This window comes from Chiloscyllium plagiosum, chromosome 9, assembly GCF_004010195.1.
Source record: "Chiloscyllium plagiosum isolate BGI_BamShark_2017 chromosome 9, ASM401019v2, whole genome shotgun sequence".
Lineage (NCBI taxonomy): Eukaryota > Metazoa > Chordata > Chondrichthyes > Orectolobiformes > Hemiscylliidae > Chiloscyllium > Chiloscyllium plagiosum.
The window spans coordinates 31797211-31823361 of NC_057718.1; the positions used below are offsets into that span (position 1 = coordinate 31797211).

Below are 26151 nucleotides of genomic sequence, written 5' to 3' on the forward strand. Positions count from 1 at the left end.
CAGAGGGTGGTACGTGTATGGAATGAGCTGCCAGAGGATGTGGTGGAGGCTGGTACAATTGCAACATTTAAGAGGCATTTAGATGGGTATATGAATAGGAAGGGTTTGGAGGGATATGGGCTGGGTGCTGGCAGGTGGGACTAGATTGGGTTGGGATATCTGGTCGGCAAGGACGGGTTGGACCGAAGGGTCTGTTTCCATGCTGTACATCTCTATGACTCTAACTCGCAGATCCTGGGGTGTACTATTCCATCAACAAACACTCATGCTAAACCAACAATGTCAGCACTGGCCCAGTTACTTTCATCAGGCAGATGAGAGCTGTGTAGCCTCCAGGTAGGAATGGCAACTGGCTTACAAACAATGATGTCCATACTTCCACTACAACCATACCTGGGAGGGAGATAGGAAGATAATGGAGCAAAATCTAAAAGAACAGAGACACTTTAAAATAGAAACAAAACAAATTTCTCAAAATAGTCATCCGGTCTGGGAGCATCTGTGGCAAAAAATCAGAGTTAATGTTTCAGGTCCAGCAACCCTTCTTCAGAACTGATCGTAGCTAGGAAAAAAGAAAAGGCAAGTGAAGGGGGAAGAGAGTAAATGATAGGTGGAATTGAACCCCAGATAAAGTGCCCCTATTAGTAGCATTACATTCTTCCAGGCGGACTTTTCCAGATTCTTTTTTCTGCCCAACTGATTTGTTCTCTCTCTATCTGGACTCCATCTCCACCTATTGCTCATTCTTTCCTCGTTCCCCCAACCCCTTCTCGAGCATATGTGTCAACCTTTTCTGTGCCACAGTCAGTTCTGAAGAAGGGTCACTGGAACCAAAACGTTAACTTTGCTTTCTCTCCACAGATGCTGCCAGACTGCTGAGTTTTTCCAGCAATTTCTGATTTTGTTTATGAAGATAATGGATATTGAAACCGACAACTGGGAGTCAGTTGATGAAGACCTTGACACGTGGAGTTTCACCGTTTGGAAGGGCATTGGGAGAAGGAGGGCAAAAATGACAAATTCAGCAGGCCGAGAAGAGGGGCCAGGGAAAACTGCGCGTTCATTCCCAGTCCACGATCTTCCTCCACAGCAAACATAGTAGAAACTGTTATGCCAGGTTGGTCTCCAGAGTTACCCAAGCTGACACTGAGCACAGAATTGACAATGTGTGCAAACCAACATGAGTAATGAGTTAGAAGGCTGTCACACAGACCTCTGGGCTATGAATCCATTTGGATGCCTTTTTTAAAAGTATAGTTTGAACAAATTACTTTGTAATTGTACAATTTGCCCTTAGTGACTGCTACCAATAGTATGATTTGGTCTCAGGTGGGACCCACTGCTTGAACTACTTGTCTACAGCAGCATTTTACAATTCACTACCCTTAAGGAAACTTGCTATTAGAAACTTTATCTAGAAGGTCAGCTCAGAAGATGAAAGTCAAAAATATCCGGGTGTGGTAGAAAATGCTGCAAATAGAAAATACAATTCACGAGCACCCTACTTCGATAAGGATTTAGTTTCAGTATAAATTACAGAAATGAATCATGTTATAAACAATTCAAAATCTCTCCAACCAAGAAAATTTGCAACCTACTCATAAATATTAATTCAAATAACATTAATGTGTGCATCACTAATGGTGCATTTGGGTAGGCTACTCACCTTGGCAGAGAAGAAAGGAACTATTTCCTGAATCTTAAAACAAAATGTGATGACAATTTTACTTTGATATCCTATGGCAATGGTACACCATTTTATAACTGACGAACCATCACTACTCAAACCCATTGAATGACAATGATAATATTTAAACATACATGTTAGCTCACCAAAACTTAAACATAAGTAATGATGGAATACCATGAAAATAATGCTGTGAATGATGCAAGCACAGGGTTTTTATATGCATGGGATCAATATCCGGTACCAGTTTACACAAAGCACTGAAACACATCACTGTAATGATGTCGAAAGGAAAAGGCTATGAGGATTGTGTTACAGGGCAAATCTGATGGCTTTTTAACAGACTGTAAAAGGTAGCTGCAGCTATTTCTGAGAGTCTGGATCATTTATGGTAAAACCTACTGAGGAGGACAAAAAAAGCTTTAGAACATTTATTGGCCATTTGGTTGACTGTGCAAATCTTATAAAAATCGTTGAAAACTGGCAGATGTTTAATTATAAAGCCATGCTCCAAAAGTGTCCATTTTATTATAGCAGCTGATGGTGAAGCAGATTGCCTTCACAAAACAGATCATGGATATCTTACCTGGTACATTCCAACTCCAATGTGTTTTGGCTCAATTTTCACCAACTCAGCTAGTGGATCCTGAACACGCCTTGCTATGGAGACTAAAGAAAAATAAACAGGAAACACGTTACTGATAAAACTCAGCTTGCAATTCACAATGTCCAAATTATCCTTCAGCTTCATTTCAAATTTTTATAAAGATACTACATCAAAGTGAGCATGGTTTAACAAAGAGGACCTTCACTAAAATTCTCTTTCGAATTCATGAATGAGGAATGCATTGAATTGGATAATTGCACAGTTTGCACTGACAAAACCACCCTGTAATAACTTAAAACTTAGCACGTTTTGCTAACATTTAAGCTTCAATGTGTTCAGTTAGATCACTACATCTACATTTGCCTCAACTACTCTTAGTGATAGCACATTCCAATCACTTTTTAGATAAAGAAGTTTCCCATGAATTTCCAATTGCATTTAATAATGATCATTCCACATTTATGACAAAAACAGAAGTTGCTGAAGTAGTTCAGCAGGTCTGGCAGCATCTGTGAAGAGAAGTAAAAGTTAACGTTTAAGATCTGGTGCATTCCTCAGAAACACATTTATGACACCCAGTTTTGAACTGCCCAAAATTATAATATTTTAAAATACATTCACCTGATCAAAGCTTTTCATTACCTTAAAGACCATTAACAGAAGATTGCAAGAGTTTTTTTTTTTAAGATGTCTAAAAAGGAAGAGAGAGGCAAGCGTGGATATTGGACTGCTGGAAAATAAGGCTGTAGAAGTAGTAATGGGGAACAAAGAAATGGGGGAGGAACTGAACAGGTACTTTACATCAGTTTGCACAGTAGAAGACGCCAGCAGCAAACCAGAACTTCATGATGGTTAGGGACAGAAGTAAGTGTAATGGTCGCCAATAAAAAGAAAATGCTGGGGAAGCTGAAAGGTCTGAAGGTGGACTACACCCCAGAGATCTGAAGGAGATGGCTGAGAAGATTGTAGATGCATTGGTGGTGATTTTTCAGGAATCACTGGAGTCAGGGAGGCTGCCAGAGGACTGGGAAACATCGAATCTAACACCTGTTTAGGAAGGGAAGGAGGCACAAGACAGTAAACTATAGGCTGGTTAGCCTGACCTGTCATTGGTAAGATTTTAAAGCCCATTATTAAGGTTGAGATTGCGGGATACTTGGATGTGTATGGTAAAATAGGGCTGAGTTGGTTTGGCTTTGTCAAGGGGAGGTCATGCTTGACAAATCTGTTAGAATTCTTTGCGGAGGTAACAACTAAGTTAGATGAAGGCGATCTAATGGACGCCAGCTATGTAAATTTCTAGAAGACCTATGATAAGGTATTGCACAGGAGGCTGCCAAATAAGATGAGAGCCTGGTGTTAAGGGCAAGGTACTGACATAGATTGAAAGTTGGCTGACTGGTAGAAGGCAGAGAGTAGGGATAAAGGGATATTTTTCAGGATGGCAGCTGGTGACTGGTGGAGTTCAACAGGGGTTGGGACCACAACCACACATTAACAATCAGGACAAAGCAACTGAGAGCACTGTTGCTAAATTTGCAGATGACGTAAAGATAGTTGGAGGGACAGACAATGTTATGGAAGTGGGAGGTTGCAGAAGGACATGGACAGGCTCTGAGAGACTGCCAAAGAAGTGGCAGGTGAAATATTGCTTTCTAAATTGTGAAAAGCTTCAGAAATCTGAAAGACTTGGCAGCTCTAGTTCTGGATTCTCAAAGTTAACATGAAGGTTTTGTTAGCAGGTAGGAAGGCAAAGGAAATTTTAGCATTCATTTTAAGAGGGCTGGAATACAAGATCAGAAACAAGATCAGAAGCTCTGTAAGGTTTTGGTCAGACCACATTTGGAATATTGTGATCAGTTTTGGGCCCTTTATCTAAGGAAGGATGCGCTGGTGTTGAAAGGGTCCAGAGGAGACTTACAAGAATGATCCTGGAAATGAAGTGGTGACCATATGCAGAGTGGATGAGGACTCCAGGGCTGTAATTGATGGCGATAAGAAGGATGAAGGAGGATCTCATCCTGAAACTTACAGAATACTGAGGGGCCTGAGTGGACGTGGAAATGATGTTTCCACAAGTCGAAGAGATTTGGACCCAAAGGCACAGCTTCAGAAGGAAGGGATGACTCTTTAGAACGGAGATGAGGAGGAATATCTTCAATGATAGAATGGTGAACCTGTGAAACTCATAGATGGAGAGGGCTATGGAGAACAAATCATTGAATACGTTTAAGACAGAGACGGGTAGGTTTTCGATTGGTGTGGGGATCAATGATTACAGGGGGAGGCAGGAGAATACAGTCCGAGAAACATACAAGCCATGATCAATTGGTGGAGAAGACTCGACAAGCCGAATGGCCAATTTCTGCTCCTAATGACTTATGGTGCAATGGGACAAGGAAATAGCCATCATTTTTCCCCAAGAGAAATGAGGCCCAGCACTGATAATTGCATCCTTGTACTTCTTGTGACACCTTCATGTACCTTTTCCTAATTTATCTAATTTATGTATCCATAATTAATACACCCAGATCCCTCTGCATGTCTATTCCATGGAGACTCCAAACAATGGATCATTATTCATAGAATCACAGAATTCCTACAGCATGGAAAATGCCATTTCTTGGCCCATCAAGTCTACACCAACACTTTGAAGAGTATCCCAGCCAAACCGAGGTCCCTATCCAACTCTCTAACTCAATGCTGCTTTTATCTAGCCAATCACCTAGCCTGCACATCCCTGGACACAGAGGCAATTTGGCATGGCCGATCCACCTAACCAGCATATCTTTCGATTGTGGGAGGAAACCAGAATACCTGGAGGAAATCCACACAGACATAGGGAGAACGTGCAACTTCATGCAGACATTTACCTCTCAAGACTGGGTCGCTGGTACTGTTAGGGATCAGTGCTAGCTACTGAGCCACCATGTCACCCTATTCTTCCTACCAAAATGCACTTCTTATTTATCTATATTCAAAGTAATTTCCCAATCATAAACTTATTAAATAATGTTGTTCATGTCTTCCAGTATTTTGTTGCATTTTTCTGGGAATTAACTAAAATTGCCAAATTGGCGTTGCCATAACAGGCCCTAGCTGAACCCAAACTGAATGTCAGTGAGCAGACTATTGCTGAACAAGCGCTGCTTCACAACATCGTTGACGAACTCTTCCTGCACTTTGCTGATTATTAGAAACACACTGACAGTGAGGATTGGCATGCATAACCTCACATTTTCAATTGAATTCCATATGCCGCTGTTCTGCCATTCAGCCAAACTACTGATATTGTTCTATAATGGACAGCTATCTGCTTCACCCTCAACTGCCACGTGAAAACTACCTGGTCAATTATTGCATTGCCAGCAAATAAGCACAGCCAGTGACCCAACATTGAGATTGTGATAACACCAATAGAAATGACTTTCTATCCATCAGTTGATAGCTATTGTTTGCTGTAGCAAAGGCAATTTTGGATCCAATGTGCCACATTCTCTGGTATCTCATTTGCAATCGTTCTTTTTTCTTACTGGTGTATCATTTGAGACCTTGTAAAATGGCTCACTAAAATCCACATAGACAGCATGCACTGAACCATTCTTGTGGCTCAGCGTTTATGCCCCTACTGCTGAACCAGGAGGTCCAAGTTCAAGTCCCACCTGCTCCAGACATGCATCATAACATGTCTGAACTCTTAATACAAATATCTACAATGTACAAGACCACCAATTCTCTAGAACCTTACTCTTAATTAGTAAAGATCTCAGCATCTCTTATTTCTTCACTGGCTTCCTTTAACAGTCTGGCGCAATTCATCTGGCCCAGGTGATTTGCCACTTCGAGGAGGTTAGTCCCTCCAGTACTTCCCGTCTCAGCACAGTTATTTTATCTAATATTTAACATACTTTCTCTTAAAGTAGGAAGTCTGCATGATCCCTCTCCATGTGAAGACAAAGACAAAGTTTTCAGAAGGAACTGTGCCCACATCTTCTGCATTCATGCACAAGTTAGCATGTGTACCTCTGATTGGCCCTATCCTTTTCTTAGTAATTATTTAGTTCTTAATGCATTTATAAAATATCTTTGGATTTTCCTTAATTTCACCAAGCAATTTATTTTTGTATCCATGCTTTACTTTCCTAATTTCCTTTTACATTTCATCCTGTACTCAAAGCTTGTGAAAATATTACTTTTTTCAGATACTCTAAGATTGCCATTTTATTTTTCTGCTTTATTATAGCCCCTGTGCTTCTAGATAACAAAGACACTAGAGATTTGGCAGTGCCACACATTTTCTTTGCGGGGACAGTTTACAATGTCCTTACTGAATCTCACTTTAGATTTGCAACTGACTTTCTTTCTAGCAGCAGTAGCGAGGCCATTTCTGCTAGATCATCTCAGCTTTGTAAAGTTTGCTTTTCCTCAATTCAGAATCTTTACTGCTGCTCTCTGTTGCTTTCCAAAGAAATACTTAATCTATGATTAATTGTATTATCACCAACTCCATTATAGTCATCCAGTGCTACTCAGCAACCTGCCCAGAATCAATTTCTGAGATTAAATCTATCAGCTTGTGATTGACAGAGCTAAGTCAACATAACAGATCTAATTTCTGCTGTCCTGCTGCATTCAGTCATGCATGGCCCAGGTCAATTAAACATATCACTGACTTGACAAGTATTCCCATTTTCAATGATAAAGCACCTCAGCACGTCAGTGCAAAAAGATGAGACTGAAGTACATGCAACAACCTTTAGCCACTTTAGTGGGTGATCTCAGTCTCAGTCTCCTTCAGGGGGCCGCAGCATCACAGATGCCACTCTTCAGCCAATTCATTCCATGTGATATCAAGAAACAGCTGAAGTTATTGTGAAGGCAATGAGCCTTGATAATATCTGGCAATAGCTCTGAAGACTTGCACTCTCGAACCTACCAAGGTGTTTCATTTCAGCTTCAATAGTAATATCTACCCAGCAATGTGCAAATTGCGCAGGTACATTATGTACATAAAAAGCAGGACAAAATCACCCTGGCCAATTACTGCCCCATTAATCTACTCGCAGTAATCAAAAACACTTGTTTAGCAATATTCTGCTCACTGACAGTTTGAATTCTGGCAGATCCACTAAGTTTCCAACCTCTTTACAACCTTGGTACAACATTGACAAAAGTGCTGAACTCAAAGTGAGGTGAGAGTGATTGCCCCTGACATCAAGATCATATTTGACCGAGTGTGGTATCAAGGGGCCCGATCAAAAATCAGCAAGAAAACCTGCCACTAGTTGGAGTTATACACAGTATAAAAGGAAGATACCTGGGGCTGTTGTCAGTCACCCCAGCTGCAGGAAATCACTGGAGGAGTTGGTCAGGGTATTGCCCTTGGTCCATCCATCTTGAGGTGCTTCATCACTCACACTTGTTTCATTGTAAGGTCAGAAGTGGGATGCATGCTAATGAATACACAATGTGCAGCACCATCACAACTCCTCAGATACTGAGACAGACCATGTTCAAATGCAGCAAGAGTTGGACAAGATCCAAGCGTGGGCTGACAAGTGGCACTTGTAAGGTTCACATGACAAATGCCAGGCAATGAATATATCTAATAAGGCAGAACCTAATAGTCAACCCCTTGATTTTTAATGATATCAAAATCCTCAGGGTTACGGTTGACGAGAAACTGAACTAGACTAGCCATATGAATATTGTAGCTATAAGAGCAGGTCAGACGTTCAGAATCCTGCAGCAAGTAAGTCACCTCGAGACTTGCCAAACTCAGACAGAATACTCTCCATTTGTCTGAATGCAGCTCCAAAAACATTCAAGCAGCTCAACAGATATGGCAAATCAGCCAGCTTTATTGGCACCACATCCAGAAATATTCACTCCTTCCATCCACAATTCATAGCAGCAGCAGTGTGTACCACCTATGAAATGTTCTGCAGAAATTCACTAAGGTTCCTTCAACAACACCTTTGAAACTCAAGACCACTACCATCTAGAAGTACAAGGGCATCAGATACACGGAAATACTGACACTGCACAAGTTGGGATAAAGGGGACAGTTTCGGATGGCAAACGTATGACTAGTGGACTGCTACAGGTATCAAGGCTGGAGGGGCCACAATTATTTACAATTGTATTAATGACTTGGATGATGGAAGTGAATGCACTATAGCCAAGCTTGCAGGTAATAGGAGGGAAGTCAAGTAGTGAGGGTATCTGCAGAGAAATATAGATAGGTTAAGCAAGTTGACAAAAACTTGGCAAATGGAATACAACACGGGAAAATGAGAGGTTACAAACATTGACAAAAGAGCTGAATATTAGTTAAATACAGAATGCAGAAAGCTGCAGCACACAGGGATTTGGGGGTCTTAGTGCATGAATCACAAAGAGCTAGCATCCAGATTTAGCAGGTTATAGGGAAGGCAAATAGAATGTGGACTTTATTTCAAAGGGAATGGAGTATAAAATAGCAAGGTCTTGCTGAAACTATACAAGGCACCAGTTAGTTTCATAAGGTTGGTCCTAGGAATGGAGGGATTATGACGCAAGGTTGAGTAGGTTGGGCATGTATTCATTTTTTTTTTAAAAAGGAGAACGAGAGGCAATTTTATTGAGCTTTACAAGATTCTTAGGGAGCTTGACAGGCTAGGTGCAGAGAGATTATTACTATCCTAGATAAGAGAAAACAATCTCAGAGTAAGAAGTCGCCCATTTAAGATGAGGGGGATTTTTCTTCTCAATAGGTGGTGAATCTGCAGAATTCTTTACCAAAGAGGGTTATTGAGGCTGGGTCATTAAGGTTGAGGAAGACAGTTTTCTAATCATTTTGGGAATCAAGGACTGTAAAGTGGAGTTGAAAGTTATCAGATCAATCATGATGTTTTTGTTTGTTGGATAAGATTTTATGGGCTAAATGGCCTACTTCTGCTCTTACATCTTGTGTTTTTATTATTGTCATTAAGTCAACACATCAATTGCTTGCACAGCAATTTTAATTCGACAAAGTACCTTTGTGGAGTACAGAATCTTGAGGATAGATCTGACCAGATATTGGGAGAAGAATCATTCGGAAAAGTGATCTTCCAACAAACCTTTGGAAGGGAATTCTTGAGAGTTGGAATTGAAAGTTCACTGATGAAACAGAGGAAGAGGTATACAGGGCACATGTTGAGCAAGGCTTTGGAAGGAAGAATAAACTGGGAAAAGGATTTGAAAATGATGGGAAGTCAGTGAAGCTCAGCAGTCAGGAACAATAGATGAATGCTGCTTAGTAAGGAATTCCACACAGGACAGATGAGTTGAAGTTTCTGAAGATTTTTCCAGTGTTGGTGAAATCAAATCAATAATTATAAAGATCAAGGCTTCAGCAGCAGGACAGGCGAGCTATGAATGCAGCTGGAAAATATATATATATATAAAACAGCAATTTACTATCTCCGAATGTAGGGTTTGAAAATCATTTTGATGCCATGGGTTGAATCCATGGGTTGAATGCCATGGCTGTGCAGGAAGGAGACTAGAATCAAATGTCAAATTGCAATATTTCTGGCAAAATACAAAGGAGACAGCTTTGACTTTAAGAATGTTGAGCTGGAGAAAATATTTGTTTATCCAGAATTTTACAACGGACGAGGAATTCAAAGTTACATCAATGGCTGAGGAATCAAGCATCCTGGCAAAGGTATGCCTATATATGCCTTTGGAAGATAACTTCACAGTGACATGTCCTGACAATCAAATTTTGACAAAGTGAACAAGGGCGGAACAAGGGACAACATCAAAAAAGACTACATGGTTAGCAAAGGAGAAATAGTTATCAGATGTGAGCCAGCTATGTTGAATGAGGTAAGAATGAATCTATGTGGATCCATTGCCAACATGGAAAACAGTGAAAGAAACAACAGATTGATGATGAAGCAGACTATTGTTTTGTCTAGCAAAACTCATCTAAGTGATTATAAGGCAACAATCCAAAGCTTTAATTCCATATGGTCCATAAACTATTTTGACAGTTTAGAACATCCTCTGAAAGCTTGGTTGGATTACTGCATTCTAACTCATTTCACAGTTTTTACTTGTGTGGTGGATCTGTCCAAATGTACAACATGACATTCAGGATACTAAGAATTCAGTAAAATCAGAAACAGTAAGTTTGACACTACGATCAGCCATAATTATGTTCTTGACATTCAGAGAAAGATTATGGCAGTACAATAAAAACCCACATTCAAATGAAGTTGCTATGCTAAATCTGCTACAGCCTTTGTTATAAAAATAATATATTTTCTGTATCAATCTGAACTGGATTTTCTCTAAGCAGGAGATATAGCAATCCTTAAAAAGAAAGTCCTAACAATTCTGACCTCCAGGGATATGGACATTGAAACATTGTTGATTTTTTAAAGAAAACACTGATAATACTAATCATGTTAAGAATAGGCTCAGGCTACGGGTTATAGGAGGAAATTCACTTAAAAAAAATCAAGAGAATGATGCTGGGATGAACGTCAGATCTCATTGTTGTTATCCTTTAGACATCTTTGTTTACAGCTGGTGTCTTGCCCTTTTACTACCATCCCAGGTCCCAACGTTCAGAACAATGAATCAAAGAATTGTGTGATAATTAGACCAAGTAGGCAATTAATATTGTGTGGTGACCTGAGCAATAATGACTCTCAGTAAAGTGGTATTAACACAGAGTTCATAGATTGCTATTTGTAATTCTACAGTCCAGAAGGTCGAGTTATTTGATCACCAGGAATATCATATAGTACAGGACTGATTATATTATTTAATTACCACTTAAGAAACGAAACGTGCTAAATTTGATGAGGTCAGGCAGCCATGCTTTAAATCTTATGTTTAAATCTTAAGTCTTATGTTTGATACATTCATAACTGGAATATTTTGTAGATAAAATTTATTACTGAAGTTATCAATAAATAAATCTACACATGCAATTCTCAAAAACACTTCCATATTCAAAAGTAAAAACCAGTTTCCTTGTTTTGAGAAATTATAGTCCAAACATTTACAGCTACAATTTTACAGCCTTGCAACAGGCAATGTCATGTATTATAAGTCTGATAGAATCATACTGAGTATGTAATCAATTCATATACAACTTACAAGTATAGAACAATCTATTTCTAGTCATTCGATATGGATAAGCATGTCATACTCCATGTTAAAATTAGCGTGATCAAAACCACAATGAATCTGCAAATTTTCTTTTGACAGGTTGACAAAAGACATTTGCTTGTGTAAAAGTTGTCATTACTAGAGAAAAAAAAAGTGAACATTTTAAGAGGAAAGGAGTTTGAATGAACAAAGCGATCAATATTTTAGAATGGCTTTTGACTTTTCCCCTTCAGTGATATCATGGCGGCATTAATTCACACAAGAAAGTCTGATACCAAGCTATACAATGCAATGCAATTTTAGGGCAGCTAACCAAAAACCTTAGGCAAAGAGATAGGTTTTAAGAAACACTTTAAGGGAGATAAAGTAGTAGAGGTTTCAGGAGAAAATTCTATAGTTAAACGTCTACACAAAATAAGACATCAGCGCCAACAATGGAATATTTAAAATCAGGGAGGCTGAAGATACAAGAATTACAGGATCACCAATATCTCAGAGGATTTGGAGTTTCAAGGAGGTTTAAAAAGATGGACCAATTATGTCATTCCTGAAGAAGGGCTTATGCCCGAAACGTCGATTCACCTGCTCCTTGGATGCTGCCTGACCTGCTGCACTTTTCCAGCAATACATTTTTCAGCTCTGATCTTCAGCATCTGCAGTCCTCACTTTCTCCTAGTTGATTTTAACCTACTGCGAATCCTCTTGCAAGGATGCCTTCCTTGAAGAAGCTCTCTTCCTCCCTCTACAAGGATCTCAGTGAGTCCCTCTCTCACTGCACCTCCCAGGTCATCTCCTCTGCCCTGAAGCTCTTCAGCCACGTCCTCAAACAGGCTCGCTACCACAGCCACATCTCCTTCCTCAGCACCTGTCTACGGAACCGACTGACCCCGCATGGACTCCGGACTACGGTCAGACCAACAAAATTTGGACCCAACCAGGACAACCAGTAGTCATTCCTGAAGAAGGGCTTATGCCCGAAACGTCGATTCTCCTGCTCCTTGGATGCTGCCTGACCTGCTGCGCTTTTCCAGCAACATGTTTTTCAGCAATTATCTCAAGTCAAGCTGTCAATACAGTACAAATGAATACCCCTGAAGGTAGCATTTCCTTTGTTTTCTGTTGATATTTTAAACACAGGTATAACATTGTTTGTGAATAATCAATAGACAAGATATTTTATGAAAACTGGTACTGTCAATAAATTATGATTGAGAAGATGCATTAGGCAAGTGATACAGAAAGTAAGCAGAGACTTACAAGTGCAACCTCTCTACAAGGCATTTTTTGTTTTAGTGATTTACTGATATAGGTGCACTCAATCTGGGGACAACATGAAGCTAGATCTCAAGATAGGTTTGAATGAAGGTGACCTTTGGCCCATTTGACCTCATTATTCCAGATTACCAGATTTTGGTCTTGCAGTTCCTGATCACAAGAAAGTTCTTGACTAGCATCAAATACACTTCTCAACCATACGAATATTACATTTATTCTATTTTAGCTCAATGCAACTTATACAAGCAGAGATGATGCCAGTGTATAGATTGCACTTAAAATCATGTACTAACTTTTTATGAGAAAGTGCATGATTAACCAGTTGCTTAAATCATTCAATAAATGCAAATATAATAGATATTTTTAATAAACATCCTCCTCTTTCACAAGTAACATACTAGAAACAGAATATTAATGAACATATTTAAAAACCATTTAAAAATATTGCTGCATCATTTTTACCTCCTGAAATAAGCAAACTAGTTTAAACAAGTAGCATCCTCAAAGCCCAAAAAATGTCAATAATTCAAGCGGATAAATTTAAAGGGCTCAATTATAGCGGCATCTTCAAACAGACAATTTTCATCAAACAGGTTTATACCTAAATGGTTTGATCTTCATTCAACAAAACCAAAAACTATTTTCTGACTTGCAACGGTTCAGATAAGAGTGAACTGAGCTATGATAATAAGTAAGCAGAAAATTTGTTTTTATTACTGTGTAGGGTGTATTCAGAAATGCAGCTACCAAGTTCAAAAGGTTAAAAAGCTTACACCTGCTGTATGCCTAATTCATTTAGTTCACCTCACCAAAAATTACGCTTTGAAATTCAATACTTTAATGCTATTACTCATTCCGATTAGAACACTGCCCGGCTGTTCTATTGCAAAACAGTCCAATTGAATGGAGTTAAAATCACATGCTAAGTATTAACGAACACACCAAAAATCAAGTCCACATCATTTTATTTCAAATATTTCCAAAATACAAAACGTTCAAATGGAAAATTGAAATAGAAACGTTCCTCAGTAACAGTTACAGCCCATCACAGTGATCTCAGCAGCAAGACATGGAACTGCTATGTGCAAAAGTTAGTTGCAGGCCATAGTTTAAATTCAACCAGTGATCCTTCAATTTGCTAATCTAGTCATTTGAAAAATAACTACGGGTAACCAATGTATGCTGTAAAACAGGAGACATTGCATCAAAGCAAAGCAGGAAGTGTATAATGCATTAAGATACAGACTACAGATAACCAAACTAGCACTTTTTCAAGCCTCTTTAATTAGTCTTACCCTTTAATTGGCCACAAGGACATTGACGAAAGCTATATGTAAACTTCTAAAAAGCAGCTGGTCTTCAAACATACATTGCGTTCTTTCCTTCTCAGTTAAAAAAAAGAGAAAACAGCATTGGGCTGATACAAGCATACCTCTGTCAGAATTTTGCAGGATTGGCCAGGAGCAACATCTAACCCAGCCATATGTAGACCTTTAGCAGCATTCTCCCTTTGTCTCATAATTAATTTGCTGCTGTCAGTGCCTGTTCTTCTAAAAGAAGAATGTCTTTCACAAAAGCTGCTAGGCATTGGAGAACTCTCAGTATTCAGCATCAGCAGCTTCAGTGTCATTGATAACTGTGGCTTGTGTGGGACTGCACGTTAGAAGATATATAGTCGGTACTGCTACAACACAGGTTTCTTCAACGCAAAGTGACTATTGCACGATTGAAGAATTTAGACGCTTATTTGTAGAATGTGAACTTTCATTACCAGTGTTGGCTATAATGAGATTCCAGTCCCATTGGTTTAAATGGTGCTGCTATTACGTGATTTGTTTTAAACGCGAGGTCACACGGGAACAGAACTATGGCGTTATATCAGAACAAACTGTAGAAGGATACTATCCTTGCTGCTGGTAGGATAAGGTGGCAGTCATGGAATGCTACAGGATAGCTATTGACTGCTGATAAAATGTAAACAGTAGCAATAAGCGGTACACTAATTGACTCAATGACCCTGCAGGACAGACAGCTGTCCTTCATTTTTCCCTCTGCTGGTAAAGTGCTTTTCTGGTGAGAACCCAATTCATCCTCACCTTCTCTGCTCATTTTATCAACCTAAACCCTCCATCTGCAGAAACCTGACCCCTTGGCGCTGGTATAATTCAGCCCCGCTTCACAGGTAGTTCAAGAGTTTTACAGATGGGGCCAAGTCTTCGTCAAGGGAGTGGAAAAAATTAGAAATTGTATAAGCGTTAAAGAAGAGTAATTTCTGTATACAAAGACCACCTGACTGCAGTAACTGCTTTAATTGTGCCAACAACACATTACTGTTTCAGATCTAAACTACTGTGAAGAGGCCACCCACTGCCTTTCCTTACAGTGGACATTATACACAAGTTACACTGTAAAATAAGTTCTCTCTAAGCAGATTAGCCTGGAAGAATTGCTTCATTATGCTTGGGAACATTGCAGAGGGAACAGAATCACTTCTTTAAAAATGAAAACATTTTTGATAATTGAGCTATGAGACAGGTAAAGCAAGCTGTTGTCAATTTTTGTCAAGCAAAGGATGACTGGTGGCAGGAGGTGTAGGTAGTCCCAAATTTTAAACATTGTGAATAAATATCTATAAGTATTTATGAAAATTTAAGAATGAAACTGCAATCAGGCTTGCAAACCTCTGATGATAAACTTGGCTTAAGCAGATCCACACTTGACTTATGGAGCATACTGCCACCTAGTGCAGCAAATACAATCAGACAAAAGCATAAAAATTGGAATCAGATAATTCCGAATTTACTGGGAAGTGAAAGCATGGGGATCTATAAAGGGATTAAAAAATGTTAGATCAGATTCTAAATATTCAGATATACTGAAGTGCCTCTTTCCTAACCCCCATCAAAATCTCCAACTCATAGATTTTGAATATTTTGATCAATGCATCCAGTTCAGCCAATTGTTTAAAAGATGTTTAATGTGGTTAATATGTCTGTGATTCAACTTCTGTTGCCCTCATTGCTCAAACAGTCTTGCAATGCATGTGATTTTAGTTTGCTATCCTTTGTATTTAAAACTGTGAATGCACACCTTAGTTTTGGGTATAACATCAGTAACTTACAGGGTTTCTTCAGCAAAACCTTCCAAACCCCATGACCTCTATCACCTTAGAAAGTCAAGTGTAGCAAGTTCATCTTCAAGGTACACATCAACCTGTCAAGGGATGATATCACTTTTCCTTCACTGTCACTGAAATCAAAGTCCAAGAACTCCCTTCCTCACAGCGCTGTGGATGTACCAACACCACGTAGACTTCAACAGTTCAAGGTGGCAACTCATCACCATATTTTCAGGGGAAATTAAGAGTGCAAGACAAATACTGTCCATATTCCACAACACCCAGATCTCATGAAAAAAATAAAAACATGAGAAAGTTATGATTTCTGTGCTAGTATATGTGTTCTATAACTAAGATTTACTTAAACATTATACTTCTCATGAAATTTCCCTTGATTTTTGCTGGTTAACGTTCTGATGTAAAAATACTCACCTTGGAATGCAACTTGGTTGAGTAATTTCAGAAAACTGTATTATAGCCATAATAACTTGGTGCCTTTCCTGATTTCAATCACTTTTATACTGTTTCATGAAAACGTGCACTGAATGAGTTCCTCCTTAAATACATAATCTGAAGACTAATGACACTGTGAATTAGAATACTGATCATTCACGTTTGCATTTCTAAACCAAATCCAAGCCAAATAAAAGTTCTTTTCTTTAAAAGCAAAGTCTTTTAGTAGCTCCAAGCACATAATTGGAAGAACCTAGTACTGAATGGCCTCCCGCGTATGTTTATGATTTGCCTCTGATATAATCAATTCAACATGTCCAATACAGTCATAGTGATCTTAGATAATGCCAGATTCCTCTGCTCTTAGCAATAAGTGAGTACCTAATACAACTCATTGTGCAGCTAATGGTCTTGTGCTGACATAAAAAGCAAGCATTACTAATTTCCAATTATCACAATAAAGACGACAACTTATCGTTCCAGGTTAATGTTCAAATAGCATTAACACTTTACACAGCATTGCAGATTAGAAATGAAAGTAAGTCCATTGACAAACGTGGTATGCATACGTTAATGCCAATTGGCAAGACAATTATGTGGGGAAGATCTTTTGACCCAAACTCATTCCATCTATAAATCCAACCATTGCAGCATTCAGATGTTCACTCAAAATTTTAAAATGGTTTCATCCACTCAATGATTGAAGATCATTCTATGTATTAAACACTCCTCATAGAAAAAAAAATTGTGTCCTACATTTCATATTCAAGTTTGAAAGCTTAATTCCTCGTCATTGTCACAAATTAAGTAAATTTCTTGGATTTTCCTTTGTCCTTTGCATTTACTATCTTGGATACTTTCAGAACACCCCTCAATGTTTTATTTAAAATTGAAGAATCTAAATGTTGCTCTCATTTTTTACAGGATCTTTGACCTGAAGGTGTATACAATCATTGAAAAGTAGCTCAAAAGAACAGGCAACACATTAGGCTTCGCTTATAACAGGCATTAACATTTATGTTAATGCAGCTAAATGTCCCATGGCAAAGTACAGCCCAGGACAACTTTCTATCCCAAGGGATTGGTTCTTCTCTTTGAAAGAACCGCAGAGGTGAATGCCAGCCAGCCTGAATTGTAGCTGAAGCCTTGGGTCTATAATACATTTCTAAACACCCGAATTCAAGCAAAACATAGCAGTCAGGTCCCAGTGCAAGCAGAATCAATGATACCACGCAGCAAACAAAAACACGAGGCATGTAAAGTAGGTGTAGTTTTTCATTCCTACCAGGCAGTAGCTAGAAATGAGGTAAGTGAATAGCATGGTAGAAGACGCCATAGGCCTACTGGACAAATAGGGATGCTTTCTTATTAGAGCTGAAAATGTGTTGCTGGAAAAGCGCAGCAGGTCAGGCAGCATCCAGGGAACAGGAGAATCGACGTTTCGGGGATAAGCCCTTCTTCAGGAATTATGCCCGAAACGTCGATTCTCCTGTTCCCTGGATGCTGCCTGACCTGCTGCGCTTTTCCAGCAACACATTTTCAGCTCTGATCTCCAGCATCTGCAGACCTCACTTTCTCCTCAATGCTTTCTCATTAGAACATGGTGATGCTTTCTCATGGTGGTTAGCCTGAGGGTCACCACGCTTCAGCAAAGGTTGAGAAGGAAATCCTATGGTAACCTCAGCGAGTGTGGAAATTGAACCCACACTATTTGCTCCACGTTGGTATTGCAAACCAGCCATCCAACCAACTGAGCTAAACCAACACCCTAAAAATACTAGCATGGGATAGAAGTGGGGAGTTTGTGGGAGGTTGAAAATACGACAACAAAATGGAAGCACCAGGAATTAATTATTTTAACCTAAATTGTGTCCTGTATTAGTACTTACTTGGGGTTTAAAGAAAATATAAATGAAAATTCTCTAATTAAGACATGTTTTTGAATCTGCTCCTCTTTCATTACAAAAATTCTGAAAACGGAAATGCTTTATAAGCATAAAATATGCATTTCTGGATCAGTGAACTTCCAACTGTTCTGCAATATTTATTGGGCCATATGTTTAACACCCCAGCTTTACTTCGCAAAATTTAAAAAATGCATAAAACTTCTTTCTATATGATCCACAAAAGATTCTCGTTAAAAACTAACTCATTACAGTATTTCAGTTCTCAAATCCAAGTGCTCGAGAGAATGATTTAATTAAATCCTGTACATAGTGCTAATTCAGAAAACAAACTGGTCTTTTTCTTAGTTCGAAACTTATGTTTTGAGTACTCATTAGCAAACCTTCAGTAATTTACATAAGATTTTACATTAGCACCATTTCTTATCCATAGTAACCTAAAGGCAATTAACAAGTTCATAATTACTTGAGCAACATTTGGTTGTTAACTCTGATAAAATCTATTCATTCAACAACCTTTTCATCTGAATAAATCCACTAAATTTTTAAACAGCCCACTTAAAAAAGAAACAAACTACTAAAAGAAAGTAAAAGTTAAAAAGTTGCATTAAACTGTTGTATTTCTCCAACATCCCATGTTACCCCCATGACTACTCCTCAGCCCCTCCACAACCCAAACCAATTCGTACAACAAACTAAGGTGAATTGGTCTCAAAGTAACAGGAATAGATTATGTGGAAAATAACATTAATGGCATAGCACACATACATAAACAACAACAAAAACAACAACGCTTATTAATATGACACGTTTATAGTAACAAAATGCATAAAGACATTTCAGAGACATTATGAAACAAAAAATACTGAAGAACATAAGGAGTTAAGGAAAATCACCAAAACCTTGTTCAAAATTGCCTGTCGGAAGAAGAAAGCAAAATAGAGCTGCATAGAAGTTTAGGAAGGAAGTTCCATAACTCAGAAGTCATGGTCACCAATGGTGGAGCAATTAAAACTGAGGATCCACAACGGTCAAAATTCCTACTATAGCATCTATCCACATTACGAAAAATGAGAATATTCTATTAGCTTGTGCCTACTAACCTTTTGGGATGCATGAACAGTGATAGCCAGATCCCTCTGATCTCAGAACTCTGCAATCTCTCACCATTTAGATAATAGACTACACAAAACTGCTCAGCTAGCTTGAAACACAAATACTGCTACTAGTGCAATGAGAACCAAAAACAACTGCAAACGAGATGCTGGTCTATAAGTTTTTTTTCCTCTGAGAAAAGAGTTTTACAACATGCAATTATGAAGGTGTTTCAATGCCATTATGAAAAGAAAATTCTGGAATTTCCTGAGCCTATGCCAATTTCAACACAAAACATCTTTTTTGTGACATGACTACAGTTGCGCATTAAAAAGTGATCAAATACTCTAAATATCTCATATAGGTTCACTGCTCACTACATTAAAAATAGCTAGCTCTGCCACTTGTGTGACATGGGAAACCTACTAGCACTGGCCTATATGTTACACCATGAACCATGTCATTTTACAGATGATATCAGTCCATACTATATGCACTGCTTTAGTGAGATACAGACGGTAGCAGAAGCAACATTCAGGTTCAAATTTCAAAAATGAAATGTAACCATAATCACACTAAGTTCAAGATACACAAAGTCTGTAATACAATCAGTATTATAATACAGTATTTAGAGCCCTGAAATATAGAAGCTATATTGACCAAATATAATGTCTTCATTTGTGGCTGTCTTCATAAAGATACTTATTCATGTCAATATACTGTAAGATTTTTATGGATTATTAAATATAACAACTGAAGTCTTCCATATGAAACAGGACTAGGAACTTATATAAAAGCGTATCTTCTCCCAAAATTGCACTTTTAATACGCAACATAAAACCAATGGAAATTGTTCTAAACATCTACTCAAAAAGAGGTAGAACAAATAAGACAAACAGCACTTTACTGAGATCAATAAATATACATTGCCTAAATGATAATAGTGAATTATATAATTGTTAACAGCGAAAAATATTTGCACTGAATAATTGCCTTTTTTTAAAAAAAAACTGACCTTTTCTTTTACATAGCCAAAGGCAAGAGTTGGTATTTTAGATTTAAGAAGGTTAAAATAGACACTAGCTAAAGTTGACGTTACAACAAAAGTTCTAACACACCTAATCTTTAAATTCTCTTATCTCCTGAAGAAATAGTCAGAATAATTTTTTTTCCACAGTGCATTACTTTGTTCCACGAGGTGCGATGACAGCTGTGACTGTACACCTATTTTTATGACAAATCCTCGAGGTTTTGACCTCACTGATATTACAGCTTCAATCTCACAACAAGGCAAGCCAGAAGGCATTTCACAAAGCAAAGTGTAAGCAGCTTGCTTTAGTTTAAGTGTAAATTAATCCAATGCATTTTGGCCTGTGGAGAAACGACAGGCAGATGGGAGTTGACAATACTACGCTATGTGACCTTTTGCTCCATGCTACCCTTATCTTGTGGGGGTGGGGGGTGCTCCTTTGAGTAGCAGTGTCTATGATAGACCGAGCTGTCGTTCAGCAAAGTCTCTATTTTTAAACACTACATGTCAATGTCTTAATTTATGATTGCATCACATTCATTTCTTGGAGTATGATAATACAAAAATTCAATGGGAAAAGCAGCTGCGCACTTATGTTTTAAAAATATATTTACTGTTTTAGAGGCGAACTAGTAAACTTTTTGCAAGTAACTTACAGCAAAACCTAAATATTTCACAATCTATTTTAGAACACTGCATAATATGAAATTTCATAAACCAAAGTAAAATTCCATTATCGAGAGTGTGGTACTGGAAAAGCACAGCAGGTCAGGCAGTATTCGAGGAGCAGGAGAATCAGGTTCCTGATGAAGGGCTTATGCCCGAAATGTCAACTCTCCTATTCCTCAGATGCTGCCCTACTTGCTGTGCTTTTCCAGCACTGCACTCAACTCTGATCACCAGCATCTGCAGTCCTCACTTTCTCCTAAAATTCCATTATACCAATATTTCAAATAATATTAAAAACTGAAAGGACTGTGGATGCTGGAAATTGGAAACAAAAACAGAAATTTCTGGAAAAGCTCAGCAGGTCTGGCAGTATTTGGGGACAGAAGCCAGAGTTAATGTTTTGGATCAAGTGACCCTTCCTTAGGAGTGATGGTATGCAGATGATTTTGTGGGGGGGGGGGGGTGCACAAAAAGGACAGTACAAAAAGTAGAATTGCAACCCAAAGAGAGATAATGATTAGCCAAGAAGGAGGAATGGTTGGCATTGGGGATTATTAGTGGCTAACAATGGATAGTGTGTAATAGCAGACCATGCAATAACAAGGCCTGAACATGGGAGAAAGTGCCTCAAGCCCTAAAACTGTTGAACTCAATATTGAGTCCAGAAGACTGTAGAGTTCTCAAGTAGAAAGTAAAGTGCTGTCCTTCCCCAACCCCCACACACAATGCCTTGTTATGTATGGTTTTCTGTTCTTACTCACTGTGCAATCACTCCTGCTGAGAGAGTGTATCAACTTGGAATGGGATTCAAACAGGACACCTGCTCTCAGGACCAAGATGCTTTTGAAATTCTGTCCAATTTCTGAACAGGTAATTTTGCTAGCAACTTACTAATCATGAATAACAAAGACTCTTCCATTGGTTTGCTATAAGTTTTGCTACCTGACAAAGGAGCTGTGCTGCGAAAGCTTGTACTTCCAATTAAACCTGTTGGACTATAACCTAATTTTATGTGAATTTTCACTTTGCTAAAAGAGATCATTCAACTCTTGATTTCTGTACCTCAGCAATGGTACATGAATGATCATGAAAAAATATTCTGCAATCCAAACATCCAACTATTAAATTGAAAGGCTGAATGACATACTCTTGTTCCTATTTATTATGTTATGCTTTGATCTAAATGCACTTTTCTACTCATATTATAAAAATACATTGGAATTTAGCTTACCTGCACTTCTGATATTGGGATCCAGGTCTGGCATCTCTTTAGCAGCCTCTGGACTGACGCTGTAGATGGACGCTCCAGCTTCATTGGTAATACTATGAAGTTCAAAAAACATGTTAAGTAGTAAATTGGATAATTTAATGTTTTAAACTATCAAATGATTGACAGCTAGGAATAAAATAGTACTATTCACTCTTACTAACTCAGAGTGGTGCTATTATGCACACGCCTGTGTTACTACCAGATCAAGTGGCAGTAGCATTACACAAGATTTCACTTTAATGTTCAGTTTAGAACAGTTATTAACTATTAATTAGTGATATCTACTTTCTCCTTCCTCTGCAATTATTGAAGAATTATTTGTGTGCCTTAATCAGGGGCCAGTTGACAGCCAACTTACATATTCCACAGAGGTGGTGCTACTTCAGTGGATAAATGCAGTAGGTAGTCATGTAGAGTGCTAGATGGGTCAGGCAGGGCCTTGCACATGTTGACCAAAAGGGATATCCACCATGAATCAGCAACTTCAGGAAGGCACAAGGCATATTGGAGAAGTGTCCTGAAGTTGTTGCAATAAATCACTGTCTATCTTTGTGCGTCAGTGAATGGATCACACTAATATTTTAAAAGAAGACTCATTGTAAACAGACAAATAACTTGAGGTAATACAAAGGTAAAAAAACCTTTAAAAATGTTATTAATCTATTTCACCACAAATCTAACATTTTGAATAGCACTAAGCCCTTTGTAACAAAACAAAACAAAACATGAAAAAATGTTTTGAATATATCCATCTTCAGATCTAATTCCAAAAGAAACCATCTTAAAATATTCTGCTGGTCCTTTGGGTAAATACTGGAAGACGAAGGAAAGCAATATTTATATTAACTCTTCAATTAACTTTTAAACACAAAGCTTGCAAAACTGAGAAATTATTTACTAGAAAGGAAAGCCATGTTTTATCACTGTAACATTGTTGCCACCTGGAGGCCATTTGTGTCCCAATCCACCTCAGTGCCAGTAATCTGCCTAATTTGAATCATCTAGAAGGTTATTCCAATTTGGAGTCACCGAGTTCTGGGCAATTATAACTGAGTTTAGATTCATTGTGTTTTTTTAAGCTTTCCATTGTAAGCAGTGATGAATAGTGAAATAATTGGAAAAATATCCTAATAACCCTAAAAATAAAGATTTTTTAATAACAAGCTATAATACAGTAACATTAATTCTGACAGTTTTCAGCTTCATGTTCAGAAACAATACTTTGATTAAATTATTGATAAAAATACATTTCACAGTAAGACTTCCCAATGCTCCTGTTCCTTATGTTTATGTTATTTCTCAGAGATGTCAGCACATCTTATCCCATACTATAGTAATGAACCTTTTTCACATGTTGGAAAACAGAATCCAGGAGAATAAAACGGGGCAATGGCACCCTAATCACAATTTACCACTGTCATGCCCAGGTTCAAATTATTAAAATGGGCCACTCCTGCTTATATCTAATAATTGAGCCAAGTGAATTTAAATTCAATATCCATTCCTCTACACAAATGACTGATGTGAAATGAATCAGCTAAATAATTTTCATGAAGCCTCATTAAGTGATAACTCTGTCAGAGAGACTGAATATGAAAAACACAAATTTCTTCTCGACAAGGATGTTATGGCTATATCCCTGGGTCCACTATTTCATAGCAAAGATACAGCAACCAGAATCAACTCATATAAAAGACAGACAGACAGACAGACAATCAGACTACCTATGACAGCAGCTGAATCTTGAAGCTATCTATGGAGTCGCACTAGGCAAAGGCCTAAAGCTGAAAGGGGGAATGTTGTCTGAGAAACAAACTTGTAAGGAGATCTCAGCGATCTGTAAGAATAATAGGGTAGTTATGGTAGGGGATTTTAACTTTCCAAACATCGACTGGGACTGCCATAATGTTAAGGGTTTAGATGGATAGGAATATTTTAAGTGCATACAAGACAATTTTCTGATTCAGTATGTGAATGTACCTACTAGAGAAGGTGCAAAACTTGACCATCTCTTGGGAAATAAGGCAGGGCAGGTGACTGAGGTGTCAGTGGGGGTGGCACTTTGGGGCCAGCGACCATAATTCTATTCGTTTTAAAATAGTGATGGAAAAGAATAGACCAGATCTAAAAGTTGAAGTTGTAAATTGGAGAAAGGCCAATTTTGACGGTATTAGGCAAAAACTTTCAAAAGCTGATTGAGCGCAGGTGTTCGCAGGTAAAGGGATGGCTGGAAAATGGGAAGCCTTCAGAAATGAGATAACAAGAATCCAGAGAAAGTATATTCCTGTCAGGGTGAAAGGAAAGGCTGGTAGGTATAGGGAATGCTGGATGACGAAAAAAATTGAGGGTTTGGTTAAGAAAAAGGAAGCATATGTCAGATATAGACAGGATAGATCGAGTGAATCCTTAGAAGAGCATAAAGGAAGTAGGAGTATACTTAAGAGGGAAATCTGGAGGGCAAAAAGGGGACATGAGATAGCTTTGGCAAATAGAATTAAGGAGAATCCAAAGGGTTTTTACAAATTCATTTAAGGACAAAAGGGTAACTAGGGAGAGAATAGGGCCCCTCAAGTTCAGTTAGGCAGCCTTTGTGTGGAGCCACAGAAAATGGTGAAGATACTAAATGAATATTTTGCATCAGCATTTACTGTGGAAAGGATATGGAAGATGTAGACAGTAAATAGATGGTGACATCTTGAAAAATGTCCATGTTACAGAGGAGGAAGTGCTGGATGTCTTGAAACGGGTAAAGGTGGATAAATCCCCAGGACCTGATCAGGTGTATTCTCGAACTCTGTGGGAAGCTAGAGAAGTGATTGCTGGGCCTCTTGCTGAGATATTTGTATCATCGATAGTCACAGGTGTGGTGCCGGAAGACTCAAGGTTGGCAAACGTGGCGCCACTGTTTAAGAAGGGCAGTAAAGACAAACCAGGGAACTATAGACCAGTGAGCCTGATCTCGGTAGTGGGCAAGTTGTTGGAGGGAATCCTGAGGGACGGGATGTATATGTATTTGGAAAGGCAAGTTTGATTAGGGACAGTCAACATGGCTTTGTGGGTGGGAAATCATGTCTCACAAACTTGATTGAGTTTTTTGAAGAAGTAACAAAGAGGATTGATGAGGGCAGAGCAGTAGATGTGATCTATATGGACTTCAGTAAGGCATTCGACAAGGTTCCCCATGGGAGACTGATTAGCAAGGTTAGATCTCATGGAATACAGGGAGAACTAGCCATTTGGATACAGAACTGGCTCAAAAGTTAGAAGACAGAGGATGGTGGTAGAGGGATGTTTTTCAGACTGGGGGCCTGTGACCAGTGGAGTACCACAAGGATCGGTGCTGGAATGGTATAAAAGAGACCTAAGGGGCAACATTTTCACACAGAGGGTGGTACGTGTATGGAATGAGCTGCCAGAGGAAGTGGTGGAGGCTGATACAATTGCAACATTTAAGAGGCATTTGGATGGGTATATGAATAGGAAGGGTTTGGAGGGATATGGGCCGGGTGCTGGCAGGTGGGACTAGATCGGGTTGGGATATCTGGTCGGCATAGACGGGTTGGGCCGAAGGGTCTGTTTTCATGCTGTACATCTCTATGACTACTGTACACCTTATGTTATAACTTTCACGTTGGTATTTTATCCATGAAGAAGCATTTGTATCATTAACAGAACTTTTGAAAAAAGACTAGCAATTTGGACTCAGCAAACACCTATTACCTTTGCCAGCAGGGCATAAAAGTCACCTGGACGGCAATTTGCAAGTACTGGTTGCTGAAAAAAGTCTGATGCTAAAATCTGAAAACTCATTTGAAGAGAAAAAAAATCATTTGGCAAATTGCAATGAAAAACAGATGCTTTCTGATTCCTAACTGGAGGTGATGACAGAA

The 26151-nt window shown here is 38.6% G+C and overlaps 1 protein-coding gene across 1 annotated transcript in view; it reads right to left on the reverse strand.

Annotated features, from left to right (window-relative positions):
* srbd1 (S1 RNA binding domain 1) overlaps window positions 1-26151 on the reverse strand; it is a 269810-nt gene that overhangs the window by 136070 nt on the left and 107589 nt on the right. The window contains exons 15-16 of the mRNA XM_043695659.1: window positions 22223-22314; window positions 2274-2356 (exon numbers count right to left, since the gene is read on the reverse strand). Coding sequence (XP_043551594.1) covers window positions 2274-2356; window positions 22223-22314 — 175 coding nt within the window. The remainder of the gene's footprint in view (window positions 1-2273; window positions 2357-22222; window positions 22315-26151) is intronic.